The 15,893-nt window shown below is 42.3% G+C and overlaps 3 protein-coding genes across 4 annotated transcripts; 1 reads left to right on the top strand and 2 right to left on the bottom strand.

Moving 5' to 3' along the window:
- Positions 1 to 1,836: 1,836 nt before the first annotated feature.
- LOC113147747 (coiled-coil domain-containing protein 42-like) lies at positions 1,837 to 2,938 on the bottom strand. Its single transcript, XM_026338958.1, has one exon. It carries the CDS (start codon positions 2,850 to 2,852, stop codon positions 1,854 to 1,856), a length of 999 nt encoding a protein of 332 aa, XP_026194743.1. The 5' UTR covers positions 2,853 to 2,938; the 3' UTR covers positions 1,837 to 1,853.
- Positions 2,939 to 3,551: 613 nt separating this feature from the next.
- On the top strand, positions 3,552 to 5,680 carry LOC113147745 (sperm-associated antigen 16 protein). The gene is made up of 3 exons (XM_026338955.1): positions 3,552 to 4,556; positions 4,646 to 4,750; positions 4,872 to 5,680. The coding sequence occupies exons 1-3, from the start codon at positions 3,612 to 3,614 to the stop codon at positions 5,517 to 5,519; spliced, it is 1,698 nt and encodes a 565-aa protein (XP_026194740.1). The 5' UTR covers positions 3,552 to 3,611; the 3' UTR covers positions 5,520 to 5,680.
- A 35-nt stretch (positions 5,681 to 5,715) lies between these two features.
- Positions 5,716 to 15,841, bottom strand: c22h18orf54 (chromosome 22 C18orf54 homolog). 2 transcript variants are annotated; one of them, XM_026338956.1, is made up of 15 exons: positions 15,478 to 15,841; positions 14,763 to 14,898; positions 14,261 to 14,411; positions 13,573 to 13,740; positions 11,591 to 11,735; positions 11,438 to 11,507; positions 11,127 to 11,325; positions 10,679 to 10,743; positions 10,217 to 10,325; positions 9,838 to 9,930; positions 9,184 to 9,247; positions 8,532 to 8,589; positions 8,225 to 8,416; positions 6,985 to 7,040; positions 5,716 to 6,310 (listed from the first exon to the last, which is right to left on the bottom strand). In XM_026338956.1, the coding sequence occupies exons 2-15, from the start codon at positions 14,895 to 14,897 to the stop codon at positions 6,160 to 6,162; spliced, it is 1,656 nt and encodes a 551-aa protein (XP_026194741.1). In that variant the 5' UTR covers position 14,898; positions 15,478 to 15,841; the 3' UTR covers positions 5,716 to 6,159. The 2 variants fall into 2 exon arrangements, with proteins under 2 accessions (XP_026194741.1, XP_026194742.1); XM_026338957.1 differs by having other exon boundaries at positions 11,453 to 11,507.
- Positions 15,842 to 15,893: the final 52 nt, after the last annotated feature.

Raw genomic sequence — 15,893 nt, 5'->3', positions numbered from 1 at the left:
AGAGTAGGCAGAGAACAGGTTCCAGCGTGATCTGTAATAGAGGGGTATCTGGAGGTAGTGAGACAGTGACACTAAACACACAAGCTGGAGGTAGCAGAGTGGAGGATGCTGAGCTGGACAAACTGAAAGAGGTCAGATGTAGAAGGTCTGGGCATGAGGAAGACACTGACGATGGGGCTGGAGGAAGATACAGAGAACTGAGTACAGACAGATGATCTGCTGTGGTGAATCCTAATGGAAGCAGTTCAAAGAACAAGATGATGTCAATCTTCCACATTTTACACGTCCCACTGCTTAAAGCCCATTGAACTGACTGACCTGTACCACCATCTCTCAACTAGGAGAATGCTATTTCTAGACTGTATATAGTCAAATTTCTACAGGTATGATTCAATTACATCTTGTAATATACAGTATATACAGTACACTGAAACATTGGAAGACTTAGTATACTTTTCACACTTTTATTAGGATGTTCTTCAGTAAAATTACAATTTCATATGGTATTAAGACAATAATAAAAGATTTATTCAAAAATAATTTTTAAATAATGAATCTTGCTGCCTGCACCCCCCACGATGGACACCAGCAACCAGATCTTGGTGAAAAATGACTACTCTGGACAGAATAAATGTTGTGATTGCAGAAGCTTATTGAAACGATGCCACGGTGAATGCTTGCTGTAGTCAAAGCTAAAGACTAGACTTAAAACTTTTTAATAAAGCTTATAGTTAGAGATGGATCAGGTGACTCTGAACCATCTCTTAGTTATGCTGATATAAGTTAGTCTGCTGGGGGACCTCTACTGATACACTGAGCTTCTCTCCTCTCTCCTTACTCCTCTATCCATTTAAATGCCACCATTGCATGTCATTAACTTTGTGTCTTCTCTCTCTTTTAGTTGTGTTTCCTCCTCTCTGTCTCCCTCTCTCTGTACTTTTCTGCAGGTATCCTCGGCCTGGATCTGTACATCTCCAGAATCCAGTTCATCTGCCCAATGTTCTTGCTGCTTGTTGTTGTCTTATTGCCTGCTGTTCTTTTCTCTCTTCTCTTTCCACTCACCCCAACCGGTCGAGGCAGATGGCCGCCCACTATGAGCCTGGTTCTGCTGGAGGTTTCTTCCTCTAAAGGGAGTTTTTCCTCTCCACTGTTGCCTAAAGCTTGCTCAAATGGGATTGTTTTTTTTGTTTGTTTTTTTGGTATAATTATACTCTGTAAGGTCTTAATCCTTTCACTGTAAAGTTCCTTGAGATGACCTCTGTTGTGATTTGACGCTATATAAATAAAATTGAATTGAATTGAATTGAATTAAAGGCGGTCTAACAAAATGTCTGTTTTAAACGGGTAGTGTATTTTGCCTTCATTAATTATACTTTTAACACACTTCATGTGCTTAGAGTATGATTGAAGTATGGAAAATATATTTATCTTTCACTTTTACTATTATTTTATTTTAGTTATCAACAACATCACATTGAAAAGGTGCATAAAATGGACACATTCACCACTTGGCAGACGCTTTTATTCAAAGCAATTTACAAGTCGAAGGCAAAGGCCTTGTATTATTAAACACATACCTTTGGACTTTCTACTGTATATTTCAAAGCTCGGTTTGTACTTCAACTTGAGTAAAGACTTGAAGTGGTACTTCTAGTTTGTGTACTACCAACAGCTCTGAATATACAGTATGGTTAGGTTCAGAGAATGGTGTCCCCTGTCATGGGGGCCCAGTCCTATAGATACTGTGGGACCTACTAAAGCATGATGTATTATAAAACAGTCCCTAATATATTAGGTTTATGCTAATATACATAACACAGCAATTCTAGCTCTGTTTTTCAAAGTTTAATCACTTATTTTTTTCTCGAATACTGTGGGAGAACCTGAAGGGATCTCACACCATGAGGGGAGCGGGTAGTGTGCTTGATGTGCTTTCTGGCTCGGGCAGGTGTATGTTTGGGTCTCCTCTGGCTCTCGCTGCTGTCGCTCTCTGCGTCTCCTTGTTGCATGAGTTGGTATGATTTCAGGATGTCCTCGGTGTCCTCCATGAATGCCTGGACGGCGTCCAGCTGTTCCTCGGTGTCGTTGATTCCGATTCCTTCTTCTGTGTCTAGTTTCGAGCCCGTCATTTCATACAGATTAAGAATGGCTATCTTCATCTGTCCCAGCTCCAGTGTTTTTCTCGCAGTCGTTTTCCGGATGAGATTCCACTTGTTTTCCAGTTCCTGAATATCAGCGTCCACTTCGTTGTGTTCAGTCTTTAACTGGGACAATCGGTTCTTACAATCCAGCATCGTCACCTCGTGATCATCCTGGATTTTACCCAATGCTTCTTTCATCTGCTTCAGTCTCTCCTGTGTCTCACTTTGTTCCCTGGACATCTTCTCATTAAAGTCTTGGAGTCTTTCCAAATAAGCTGCAAGTGACTCTACGTCTTTAAATGGAGTTGATTTTAATACCTTCTCCAGGAACTCATAGTACACAGTGTATTCCTGCACTTCCAGCTCCAGCTGTTTGTTCTGCTTCTTCAGTTCAGCCATCTCTGTCTTTAGCCTCTCGTTCTCTTCCTCTAGGTCAACAAGCTCCTGCGTCTCCCTCTCTACTGTCTCAACTAGTTCGTTTGCATGTTCTTCCTCCAGAAACCTCTCAAAACTCAAATCGAACGCCTGTGCATCCTTGAATTCCTTCTGCAGTTCTTCCACACTTGTGTCCAAACTCTTAAGCTCACCGAGCAGCTGCTTCAGCTCCGAGTTAAGATCCTTCTCCTCTCTGCGTTTCTCCAGCAGGAGAAAGAGGGAATCTGTCACCGACTCCTTTAAAACCAGCTTTTCACAGTTGGGCTTAGAATTCATGACGTACGCCTTCAATAATTTTCTGATAAAAGTCTGATAAATAGGACCATTGTTGTGAATTTAAATAGAAGGTTATGTGGTGTTACTGTGATATAAACATGAAACTCACAATTCAAACAAAAACAATAACTCAAATTCAAATAACGCCCAAGAATCCTGATGGGAAGCCAGGGCAATACAGAACAACTGGAACTGCTGCGTGCTAAATCTTTACACTGTGCATAAAAACACACACACAGCTCAACCATCTTCTTGGGCAAGAGGAGGTGGGGGATGATGTTCTTGGATGTTGTGAGAACGTAGTGACAGGTGGAGCGACATTGGAGAGGCTGTAGGATGAGAGAAGCATGTGACGGCAGGCACAAGGGATCTAAGTCCAGGTGGGAATGGTGGCCGTCCATCTCAAGCCACAGTGGGAGCTGCTGGGCTGCAAACTAACTAACCTGACAAACCACTTTCTGACAGCTTGTAGTCCATGTAACCGTGCTGGTGACACTTTGATGTGCTGAAGTGCTGTTCAGCGTTATACTACACAGCACTACTGGTATCTGTCTCCATTTCAAATCAACAAACAAACAAACAAAACTAAACAAAAACACTTCAAATACTTCATCCTCTACACAAAACAGAGAGAAATTATGAAGCAAGGATGTTGCTATGGTAACACAGTCAACAACATGGTGAAAGTAGAACTCTGCTGCTTTGTGTATTGTTACCATAGCAACAGGTAAACACCACGCTCCAGAGCAGAGCAAGAAAATGTCAGCTCAGAGGAAAGAGAGAGCAGAGGAGGTGTTGTCAGAGGAGAGGGGAAGTGTTGAGGACGAAGACTTTGAGGAGGCCGTGAAGGAGGCTGCATCTGCTGCTCCTGCCAGAAGAAAACTTATCATGCCCCAACAGCAAGTCATCATCAACATCCCAGAGGTGGTGGAGGACTTCCTGAGGAACGTCCTCCGACGAGCTGGTCTGACTCGGACTTTAAAGGTCTTTGAGGCAGAGTGGACTGACAGACTACTGAGAGAAACTCCGACGACAGCAGCAGGCGTCTCCTTTATCCCCGACGCTCTCACACACAGGCAGCTCCTCCAGAGCAAGCTGGACACCGTCCGCGGGGAGACAGACACACTCAGACGGGAAGTGCTGGCGGCCGGGGAGACCATGGTGAGGATGCAGAGGGAGAGAGATTTCCATCGGCTGCAGTACAGACGAGTGGCCGAGGACAAAAACAAGCTGATGGAGGATTTGAAGCAGATGAAGAAACACCTAGAGTCCTATGAGCAGGTGCTGAGGCAGCTGGACGACAAATACCAGAAGACTCTGAGGCAGAAAATGCTCATCAGTTTAGAAAAGGACAGAATTCAAAACGCCTCAGAACCTAGACTGAAGCAGGAAAAACTCCAAATGAAGAAACAGAGAAGCATCAGGAGGAGCGCTGGCACAGATAACTCGCCAGCAAAAAGCCCCGTGAAGAGACACCCACAGGACTCGGAGTTTCCTTTCTGCAGCAGGCATGAGAACCCTCACCCAGCTCTGGTGAATCCTGCAAAGTGCAAAACCCCCAGTTCTTTCAGTCTGTCCTGCTCCATCAGAGCCCACAAGCTTCCCATAAGCTCCATCGACCTCCACCCACGAAAACAGCTCCTGGCCTCTGCCAGCGATGATCGCAGCTGGAGGCTTTGGGCGCTGCCGGCCATCGGGGAGAAGGTAAGAGATGGATGGCGTTCACACATGGATAAATACTGTGATACTGAGATATGATAAAGACTCCCTAATGAACGCTGATGTGAATCCAGGTTGGTCAGATGGTGATGACAGGTGAGGATCACTCTGATTGGCTGTCCGGCTGCAGTTTTCACCCTGATGGAACCAAACTAGCAACTACGAGTGGAGACACCACGGTATGTCCCCCTTCATTCCCAACAATGTGGGTCATTCACACCTGAGACTCAGACAGTGTCTGTGTTAAAGTGGTCGACTCCTCCTTACGTGACACCTGCTCTTCCTGTTTCCTTCTTGCAGGTACGCCTCTGGGATTTCTCTCTTGGCCGCTGCGTGTTGATACTCTCCGGCCACAGCCAGCCAACCTGGGGCTGCTCCTTCCACTCTTGCGGTCACTTCCTTGCTTCCTGCTCTGCGGACAGAACCACCAAGCTGTGGGACCTGAACAGCCAGCGCTGTCGCCTCACGCTGCGTCGCCACACCGCCTCCATCAACAGTGTGCTCTTCTTGCCCTCCTCCAACCTCCTCCTCACCTGCTCGGCCGACAAAACCCTCGCCTTGTGGGATGCCAGACTGGGCCTCTGCACCACCATCTTGCGTGGACACCGGCATCCCTGTAACCATGCTGCCTTCAGCGTAGCCAGTGACATCATGGCCTCATGTGACACCTGTGGCACCATCAACCTGTGGGACATTAGGAAGCCTGCTTCAGCAGTGGCGTCTGTCGATGCTGGGCCCCAGGGTGCCAACCAGGTGGCGTTCAGCCCATCAGGGAAGATGCTGGCAGTTGCCAGCAGCGATGGTTTGGTCCGACTGGTGGAGGTTGATTCCTGCGCAGTGACGAGCCTGTCAGGACATGGCCAGTCTGTGCAGAGTGTGACGTTTGACCACACGGGGGAGACCGTGATGTCAGCAGGGAGCGACGGGCTGGTTAACGTGTGGTCATAGCATAACTACTAATGAAAAGCTGAAGTGAAATCAGCTTATGACTTTTCTAGAAATATAATAACAATAATAATAAATAAAAGTATACAAGTGCTATTGTAGTACTACTTGTACATGATGTAGGATGCATCCATACAATAAGAAAACAGACTGATCAGAAGAATAAACATGTATTCAACCAACTTCACTCAACTCAAGCTTCCTTGTTTACATATTGTCTTTAATGTATCATTGTGTGTTTATAGATTATGTGAATCACAAATGAGGAAAATAAACACGCAGCATCAAACTCATAAATTGTGAGATTCTTTTTAAATTGAACGCAGACAGAAATTAAAGAAAGTTATTGTCTTGGCATTAGAGATACTAAAACCATCCTCAGATCTGAGCAGAGATAAAGAGGATTTCCCTGTACGTCACACAGTTTTTCATTAGTTTTCATTCATTTTCCAGGTTAAACTACCGCAGCAGTCAACACTTCATGTAACTTCCACTGTACTGGGTGTGTGTTAAGCTAAACGACACCGTTCATCAGCTTCAGACTTCATCCACATTCATTGGCACCTTTGGTCTGTTTCCACAGAAAACACTGAGGGGAGGACAGTAAGCACACAGACTGATACTGACAGGAAGGTCCCTTGCTTCAGGAGGGTCTCTGTTGAGTACAGACGAGTCCATCAGCAGATGAAGAGGAGTAGTGCCCCTCGTCTTCATCTTTCTCCTCCTCTTTCTTTTTGTGTTTCAATCCAGGTTCTTCCACTAACAGCTTCAGACGGCTGAGGTGATGCAGAGCTCTGAGGATAAAAATATTCTTTTAAATGATCTGTTGTACATTTTGCACTGCCAAACAGGGCAAACTCAAAATCCAGCTACCCCAGTAACACCCATTGTTAATTCTAACAGGTATTTTCAATTTCGTTTTTGTCATCATCATATCCTGGAAATTGTAATTTATTTATTCCTCAAAATATTTGTTGACAAAATTAACACAGGTAATGCCAGCAACCAGCTATGTTAGCTCAATGCTAAAATGTGAAACAATTATTTTTTACTATGAACTGATATTAATTTTCTATAAAATACCAGAATATCAGCTTGTTTATCTTCTTCTTCAAGGACTGTATACAAGAATAATGAAACAGATCTAGCTAATAGCTGGGGTATCTCCAGAGTCATTTAACTAAGAACATAAATCAGCAAATCCTTACAAAGACACAGTAGTAGCAGTAGTAATACTGGTGAAATTATAAAATGAAAAATGTAATTTGTCTAAAGTGCTATTAAATACTACTGCCATAGAAAAAATTGTAAAATTCTGATATTTTTCAATGCATAAGTGACAAGTGACAAGTTTTTGCTGCTGTTCAATTGGAGAAATGGTCCTCATTCTCTGAGGATCGTGAACTTCTGCACCAAGAACTACAGTGCTAGGTGCGTTTTCTAAAATGATGTGTTCAGTGTCCATTACCTCTGTAGGGACAGTCCACCAGGGAAACCCTCCAGCTCCGCTTCACTGTCAGGCCTCTGCAATAGAAACACATTTTTTAAAAACTGGGATTCAGTCTCTTGAAACATAAAACAACAACAACAACAAAACTAGAATTAGCACATTGTGGTTGTGTACCTGCTCTAACCACTGGCACTGTAGTTTACACGCATATCTGTACAGAATCACATCTTCATGAGTCAAAGTAGATGTTTGTTCCAGATGTAATGAAATTCCTTCCAGGCATTTCTGACATAAACCATTGATTAAGACATACATGAGGTCATAGTGACCTTGACCTTTGACCACCAAAATCTAATCAGTTCATCCTTTAGCCCAATTTGTGCCAAATTTGAAGAAATTCCTTCAAAGTATTCTTCACATATCGTGTTTACAAGTATGTGGTGCAAGAACTGAAAGAACATATAGTCACCTTGTACAACAGATTGATTTTTAAGAACACCAGCCTGTACTCTCTCCTCGTCTCCTTTCCACCAACCACAGATATGGTTGCACCCTGACTGTGTAAGTGGCACCTAGGGACTGTCACTGCAGCTTCAATTCACACCCACCAAAGCACTTCATTATCTCCTAACAATGCGTTAGAAATGAATGTGAAGTTATGTTATGTTGTTTGTGTGTTGTTTTATGTTGTCTGTTACATTACAGATTGTTCCTTTCAGTGACACTGAGTGACAATATATAAATTAGGCTAGCTAGCATGTGAAGAAAGCATCTTTATAGTTTCATATATGAATAATGTAAGGAAATAGATGTTTATGAAACAAATGTTTGTAGTGTTAATGTTAGTATGGACCCTGTTACAGTATTTTTTAAACTATGCCATCACACAAACTGTAACTTAGTTATAAGTTATGTCTGAATTGAAAGATTAGTTACAAAACACAACAGAATAGCATCTGATCAGTTATTGTTCATAGCCTTCCAAAAAATAGTATTATACAAAGGCATGGACAATAACTCTAAGGAGAATGGACTTATTTAATTATTATTTAATTAAATAACTTGCAGCTGTTAATTATAGGTGAAAGATTTAGACAGGACTGGACCACAATCTACTTCGTTCATCACTGACTTCAAGTGGACAGTTGTAAGTGTTTATCACATACTGAGCACAATAATGGAGCCAGCAGAGGTTTGTTCCTGGCAATACAGTAGAGCCCTGAGGGTTGTTCCAATAAACCCCACTCAGTTCACTTGCCTGGCTAACTTCCTGTTTTACTGGAGTCTCCTCTGTCTGCAGCCTGTCAGTGACAGTGGGAGTTACTGATGCTTGTTGTTGTCGCTGCAGCTCCGCCTCCACCGCCTGCAGTCTGAACAGCATCTGTTTCAGAGCTTCCACTGGACCGGGCTGCGTCCAGATACTACTTCCACGGAGACTACAGCCCAGAGCCTGAGGCAAACAGGAAAACAGATGTGCACTTAGATCTGTGTGCAGGTTATTCAGAAGTCAAAGATTACAGTGTCACTGGTCCAGCTGAATTCTGTGACAGGGGACTAAATTCTACCTGAGCTCCTCTGTCAGTCAGAGCCTCTGTGGCGCCCTCTGCTGCTCCTGCTAAGTTCCTGCAGGTTCAACAAACCATCAGATATGATCAGTGTGTTCAGTCAGTGCGTTTACATCCACTCAAGTAACCGGGTTACTGTTGGCTTTTTCGCTAAAGCTGATTTCTTAACCGGCATTAAACAGGAAATCAGTTTTTTATAATCGGGGTAAAGAATTAAGGAACCTGATTCTCCCAACTCCAATTACTCTCCCATGTAAACATGTAACCGGGTTTCTAATCAGGTTTTTACATGAGCACAGGACAAAGGCTGCTGACACTAACACCCCAACCACTAACAGCTGAGAGGAGTGGCTGCTGCCTCGTTTTTAAATCAAGTCCAACTAAACCTGAGTTCCCCAGAGAACTAAATAAGTCACTTTCACTATAGATTTCTTCAGATAGTTTGCACTGTTACAAGCAGTGGTGTCTCTGTAGTTTTAAAAATCCACATAGTTAAAATCTGGAATCCAGGCTTCCAAAATCAGCCCAACGTAGAGTAGAAATCCAATTGCAGATTTCCAGTAACCTGGTTAACTGAGTGAATGTAAACACAGTCAGTGTTTATGCAGCAGAACTAACAGGAAAAATGGAAAGAGTGTGATGTGTGTCTTACAGACTGCTTGGAGGACAATGAGAGGGTAAGGCGAACAGCAGATCCTCAGTCTTCACTGGACTTACTAGAAGAAGAACAACAAACAATATACTGTAAATTACACATACTGGCAGGTCTACACAGTATTATTGATTATTATTCATTCAAATGTTTTACTTTAAACAAAACTATCTGGTCTAAAAATAATTGTGACAAATCAACACAAACAAACCAACATGACACATCTGTGTACGTCTCCTCCCTGCAGCCACTTCAAAATAAAAGTGTTTCTGCTGCTTCAGAGACAAAAAGTAGGGACTAGCCTTAATAAAGCCTTGTGGTTGTTTTACCTGAGCTTCCCAGTTAGTGTGTAGCTGATAGTATCACTGCTAAATACTTTTACTGTCTAAACGTTCTTATTTATTGTAACACAGCCAGTAGAAGTTTTTTTTTATTTTCCAAGGTGTGTGCAACTGGAAATAAGAAGAACACATAGTCTCTTCAAACAGAATGAAAACATAGTTTGATTGATGTTAGCAACACTGTCATTAGCAATTGGACATTTTTATGATTATTTCCATGTTAATTATTCAACAGAGTAAGGTCTGTGGACAGCACACTAACATGGAGCTCACATTGTCTGAATCACAAACCTGGTTTTGATTTTGTCCTCACCTGAATCTGCAGGACTGTCTGCTCGACCAGAACTCAGAGACAGAGAGTTCAACACGTGGTCCGCCTTCTGGATCAGAGATTCAATCGTGCTGTCTGACAGGAAGGAAAACACAAAGACACAAATAAGCAGGGGTCTATCCTAACAGAAAACAACTGAAGTCCTCATCTTTGTTTGTCACATCTTCTCAGGATTGTAATGATTGAATTGTGGCAGTATTTCTGGAATATGGAAGGATGCTGCTTCCAATAATGCAGAAACTGGACACTTCTGTCTGTCTAATATGTTCTCTTTGTCAATCTGTAAAACTGTGTATTCTGATTTGTCAAAATAACACCAATGCTCAAATAAACAAAAATCAACCAACAAGTGTTAATTTACCTCTGAACAGAGTTTCCACGACATCAGAGTTTTTTCTCTCTGCAGCGAGCAGTGAAATCTGTTGAGCAAACTGAAGCCTCAGATCTTTGAGACTCTGTTGACTGCCAGCCTGATTACACACAGACACATACACACAAGTTACCGCTATAATAAATGGACTCCTATTGTTGGCACTGGGTACACACAGGGAAATCCTGGACCACGTAAATATTGGTTGATTTTTTTATTTATTTAAAAGAAGTAAAGGGAACCCCTGTGATAAACACTGAACAGGAGTAATGAAATGTTAATGGTTACATTTAATTTTCATTTTATCCATAACAGCTCAAGGTTAAATATCCTTATGAAGAGGACATTTAACCACACATCTACATCATCACCCTGCAGCTCGTCCAGAATCACTGAGTGTTAAGACAGTTGTTCTTGACTCATGCAACATTAGCTGTTTTGATAAAATCTCACCTGAGACAATGTCTGATCATCTTCCTCCAGCTCTGCTACCCAGGATGGAGCTCTGGTTCTGGGAGCTGCAGGAGAAAGAACATGAGACAAACAAACAAACAAAGCCTTTGTGTCCTAAAAAGGTGACTGCCAATAAGTGGCTAAATGACACTATAGGGGTTGATGGGAAAATTCAAATATCATCAACTGCTATCATTTTTACATTGTGTATTGACAAACAATTTCAACAACTGACACGACCATGAAAACTTCTAGATCAGGTCACGCTAAGAGGAGAGGCTTTTTGAAGAGTTAAACATGCTAAATCAATCTGCAAAGTGGAACAGATAGTATTTCATGATAATCTATTAGGAGCTGGTGCTTTGAGTGACATGGAGGAACATGCAGCATGTGTCACAGAGGGACTGTGTATCCTGGCAGTGATGGCGTTTGGCTGTCATTGTTATACCGTGGTCCCACAGCTCTGACTCTTGGGGAGGAGGCGGCTCACTCAGGCCACAGTGCTGGATCCAAGCTGGGTACTTCAGGTCTGGTACACTAGTCATTCCAGAACAGTCCATGTCAGCCTTGTTGCTGGTGAACCAGTGAGGAAGGTGAAGTGACAAGGACGGCTTTGCCCACTCTGACCTTACTTCTCTGTGTGAACACTGAATGACAGAGAGAGAGGGGGAGCTTTAGCGTTTACACACGGCCATAAACACATTTAAAAACATCAAAGTTTAAGGCCGTACAGAAAAAAACACAGTGAAAGACGGTTACCTTACAATTACTCACACAGGGTACGTCATCAAGAGTTTTAACTGTGACTGCCTCTGGTTTTCCTCTGCACCTTATGGGAAAGAGAAGGTACGGACTTGATGCACACTCTTTACAGAAAAGGACAAAGAACATCAACATGCTATTAGTATGAACCTGGAACTTCTGGGCGTCCGAATTAGGCAAGGGTGGTGGTTCAGCTGAGAAGTAGTATGGCTGCTGCTGAGTCGAGCACAAGCTCTGTGTCCTGGCCTGGAGGAGCAGCAGCAGTGCTGGGAGGCACGAGAATGGGACGTGAGGCCTGGACCAACAGACATGACATGATAGAGAAACTGAGAGACTCAGACTTACTCAAAGATTGCAAACCTGTGTACCATCCCATTTTCACTCCAGTACCACACACACCACAAGCCTGAAGCAGGGCTAAGCCCGATCCAGAATGATGGCTTTGAAGGAGGAGGAGGAGGCAAACAGCTCTGCAAACAGCACCTCCCTGCTTACATGCTCTGTTGTGAAACAGTGCAAATGTAGCCAGAATCAGATATCTCAGACTAATTAGCTGGTTACCGGTCATGGTCGATCAAGCTTGAAATAAGCGGTCTCTAGCTGATCGATCACTGCATCACTAATTCCAGGTTTTCTGTTTAAAGACCACGAATACAGATGGTGTTGGGGGTGTTGCTTTTGAAGACACAGGATAAAAGTTGCACTGTCACACTTGTCAAACTGAATTCAATATACACTAAGGTAACCCAAGTAAATCCAAAATGAAGTTTGTAAATGATGATTTCATTTATTAAGGAAAAAAGCCGCTCACACCTGCCTGGTCACTTTGAAGAAAAAGTCATTGCCCCTTAAAGTTAAATAGTTGTTGTGCCATCCTTGGCAGCAACTGTTTTAATTTAGCCACAATAAAAGGTTTAGAAGGATGAACGGCCTGTTTAAGGTCATACCACAGCACCTAAATTGGATTTAAGTCCAGACTTTGACTAGTCCACTCCAAAACCCTAATTTTGTTTTTTTTATGTTTTTTTTTTTGAGGCATTGCATAGGTGTGTGGTTGCTGGTATGTTTCAGATTATTGCCCTGCTGCAAAACCCCGTGTGTCCCTGAGCTTGGGCTCTTAAACTGATGGGCAAACATTCATCTTCAGGAGTCTCTGGTAATGCACAGAATTGAGGGTTTCATGCCTCAGGCCATCATACCTCCAACACCATGTTTAATGCTGTTGTACATACTAGGAGTAATATGCAGAGGCCTGCCACTCCTGAGAAGCTTCACCACTGTTTCAAGTTCTTACAATGGTTCAGTCCCAAAGGATTAGAAATGGCATGTAACTATGTCTAGACTAATACATGTGATTTAGTTTGTTTCTTTTTGAGATCTTTTGACTTCCTTCACTTGAGCTGCTGACACCCTGAACTTCTCCAGACTTTACTGGAGTGAGCTGCAATTGCGAACACAAACATCAAAATCCTGCTGACTCCCTCATACAATGGCCATTTCCTTTCAGCAGGTCCATTCAGCACAACACTAGAAAGGTTAGAAGCCTTTCTGTTGTTGGATCACAATTCTTTCCTTCAGGAAACCTGAGATATATATGTAATGAGTCATTTCTAATCCTGTGACTTGTTCTACTGATGTGCTGTAAACAAAAACACAATTGATTTAAGCTGTGTACTTTTTATGTCATGTGGTTCCTTCTGCACTCTCTACACAGCAACCAACCTCCCACCCTGAATTCAAATGGACTATTTGCCCAAGTGAGAATGTATGTCACACCATGTCCATGTCTAGACCTGATCCTCTGGAGATAGTCCAGTGTGCATATGTGAAAACTTTTGTCAGAAAGATTCTATTAAGTGATTTCTTGATTCAGCAGGTCTGGCAGCACTCAGCCTGCATTTGCATTTTCTTGGGCTATCTTTCTATATACTTACCTAATTTGATGATCTGAATAATTTAAGTGCAGTGTAAAAATATTTTTACAGCACTGCAAGGGTCAGGGATGCTTTTAATAACCTTGAATAATTGCAGATGTGCGTGAGATGCAAATACCGTGAATGAAAGCAGAGGTGAGGGTGATGCATTCAAAGACCACAGTTAAAAGAAGAGGTGTGGGTGATGTGGTTGCAAACCTTGGATGAAAGCAGAAGTGTGAGTGACCGGCATGGAGCCATCAAAAGGGATAGACAACAGCTCGTCTGTGGTCATGGAGAGTCTGTCTCTGTTGTCACGGTGACAGAGGGAGCTGACAGGAAGGTTCAGGAAGTCTAGCTCTCTGTCAGTCAAACTCTCCCTAAGAACTATGGGTAGGAACAAGAGAAAATAACAACAGCAAAACAAATAAATTAACTGATGCAGTCAAAAGCAAATTCTAAGAACCTCATAAGAACAATGAGAATAAGAACACACTTGGTAGCTAAATGGTTACAGCAAATGCTACGTTCTACTGCGGAACTTTGCTACATGTCTCTTCTCCCATGTTTTCGTCTCTCTTTCATCTCTTTTCTTGTATTACTGCATATTTATTAATTTATATGACTTGAATTTATGGACAAACTTAGAGACAAGCCTCTTTTCTTCCTCCATCTTGTCAGGATCTGAAGACACTGTAGATGTATTCATTTTTGACAGACTATATGTCCGTGTATGTTAAGAAAGAAAATGGTCGCTTTTGGTTCGTACACATTTTCAGAGTTGTTGCTACTAACTAAATTTTTGTAAAATAAACAAAGAAGAAGTGAGTGGATATTATAAACCAATTGTTTTTTTTATAAATAAAAAAGACCAGACTGAACGTAGCAACTCCATGTGGTGACCTACCATCTCTGTTCCTTAGTGCGCTCACTTTCCTCGGCGTGGAGGGAAAACTGTGTGGCAGAACCAATCTGCTTGTCTGTGACCCACTGTTCTGATGAGTCATGTCAAAGTCTTCTATGTAGGCATCCAACGCTGCTGAGGCTGAGTCATAGCTCTGCAAATTAATCACTCACTTAGTCAATGAATGAGCATCAGTGATTTATTTTTAGTAGGTCCAGCATCACTATTTTTATATTGAATGTGAGGCAGCCAGAGGGCTTCACTGTGGTGCAGCTGAACAGATTAACGAAAATGATTAGAAAATTACCACATAATTACTAGTGACAGCCCGTTCCGAAAGACTGAGAGGACTAAACTTTTCTGGTATATTTTCTGTTATATACTATATAAAAGTGACAGAACGGATTGCTAGGTTTGATCAATAATGACTCAGTTATCATAACAGGACAGAACAGAGGGACACCTCCCTTTCTGAAAAGGAACCATAGAAAAACAATGTAAATACCTTGTCTCTGTATCTGAAGGTGCCGATGTTCTCAGGAGGCAGCAGGCTGCTCCTCAAATGACCTGAGCTCGACAGCAGGGAGGTCACTGTGGACTCTGGAGACAGAAATTCACCGGCCAAGCTGCTGGAGTCCATCCTGCCGAAACAAGTGCATTGAAAAGTTCTAGTTCACTTAGATCACAAAAACTCGAGGCAGAGGGATTGTGTGGAAAATGTTCAGTGTGGACGTCTGCATTTAAAGTCTGCATCAACAGATTGCTGCGTAGATGGGATTTACACGAGCAGCACTACAAAATTAAATATAACTAAAACACAAGCAAAGCGGTGAACATCCTTTAGTGAAGCCTCACAGCTCCAAATGAAAAGTAGCTACTGGAGTAACCAGAGTGGTCCCTCAGTGATTTATATCATATAGATCATATAGATCACTAATTGACAGCTCCTTAGAATAAATGTTTATAGTGATAATGGCCAGTTTAGTTGAGTGATGTTAATGTTAGCTAATCTGTAGCCTAGCCAACAGCTAACGCTAAATGATAACCAAAATAAAAAGCGAGCAATGCTAAAACATTGCCTAATAAACTCAATAATTTGCACTCATTATGCTTATAGAACGTTTATACAACGTTTCTAAGAGCTTTCTAAACACACAGACTTGACATATTGGCAACATAAAAGACAAACGTTAACTTTGGTTAGCGTTAGTTCAACTCACCCCTGACGATCAAGCTGCGCAGCGTTGCCAGGCAAAACACCGGAATTCCACTTTAAAAGCCTCCAGTGGAAACTTTAATTTAATCTGCTTCAACAGAAAACTTTGATTTTAAAGCGTTTTCACTGTATTCTGTGCACATTCCTCTGTCTATAGTGTCTGAAATCTCAACACACAGATTTCTATTATTCCGAGCGAGGCTGGTCGAGAATTGATGTAAGCGCTGCCTAATACATCCATAATTTAGCCCCAGTGGATTCTAGTAGAAACATTATGATCATCAGCAATAATTAAAACGATAGACTCCAATAAAGCAATAAAGTTCCTGATTACAGTCAGTCTGACTTCATGCGACCCGCCCCGTCGAGTCGTTTCTTCTTCTTCTATTTGAGTCAACTTGATGCTAGAAAGGCGCGCTG

The sequence above is a fragment of the Anabas testudineus genome, chromosome 22 (genome assembly GCF_900324465.2).
Source record: "Anabas testudineus chromosome 22, fAnaTes1.2, whole genome shotgun sequence".
Classification (NCBI taxonomy): Eukaryota; Metazoa; Chordata; class Actinopteri; order Anabantiformes; family Anabantidae; genus Anabas; species Anabas testudineus.
Note: the sequence above shows the minus strand (reverse complement) of the source record. Positions and strands in the feature narration are given on the sequence as shown.

Excerpts from the sequence above, each read along its gene's own strand:
- LOC113147747 (XM_026338958.1), bottom strand. The coding sequence starts at position 2,852 with ATGAATTCTAAGCCCAACTGTGAAAAGCTGGTTTTAAAGGAGTCGGTG.
- LOC113147745 (XM_026338955.1), top strand. The coding sequence starts at position 3,612 with ATGTCAGCTCAGAGGAAAGAGAGAGCAGAGGAGGTGTTGTCAGAGGAG. Across the intron at positions 4,557-4,645 it reads TGCCGGCCATCGGGGAGAAG|GTTGGTCAGATGGTGATGAC; the intron begins GTAAGAGATGGA and ends ATGTGAATCCAG. Across the intron at positions 4,751-4,871 it reads CTACGAGTGGAGACACCACG|GTACGCCTCTGGGATTTCTC; the intron begins GTATGTCCCCCT and ends TCCTTCTTGCAG.
- c22h18orf54 (XM_026338956.1), bottom strand. The coding sequence starts at position 14,897 with ATGGACTCCAGCAGCTTGGCCGGTGAATTTCTGTCTCCAGAGTCCACA. Across the intron at positions 13,741-14,260 it reads CGCACTAAGGAACAGAGATG|TTCTTAGGGAGAGTTTGACT; the intron begins GTAGGTCACCAC and ends TCCTACCCATAG. Across the intron at positions 11,508-11,590 it reads CGGACGCCCAGAAGTTCCAG|GTGCAGAGGAAAACCAGAGG; the intron begins GTTCATACTAAT and ends CTTTCCCATAAG.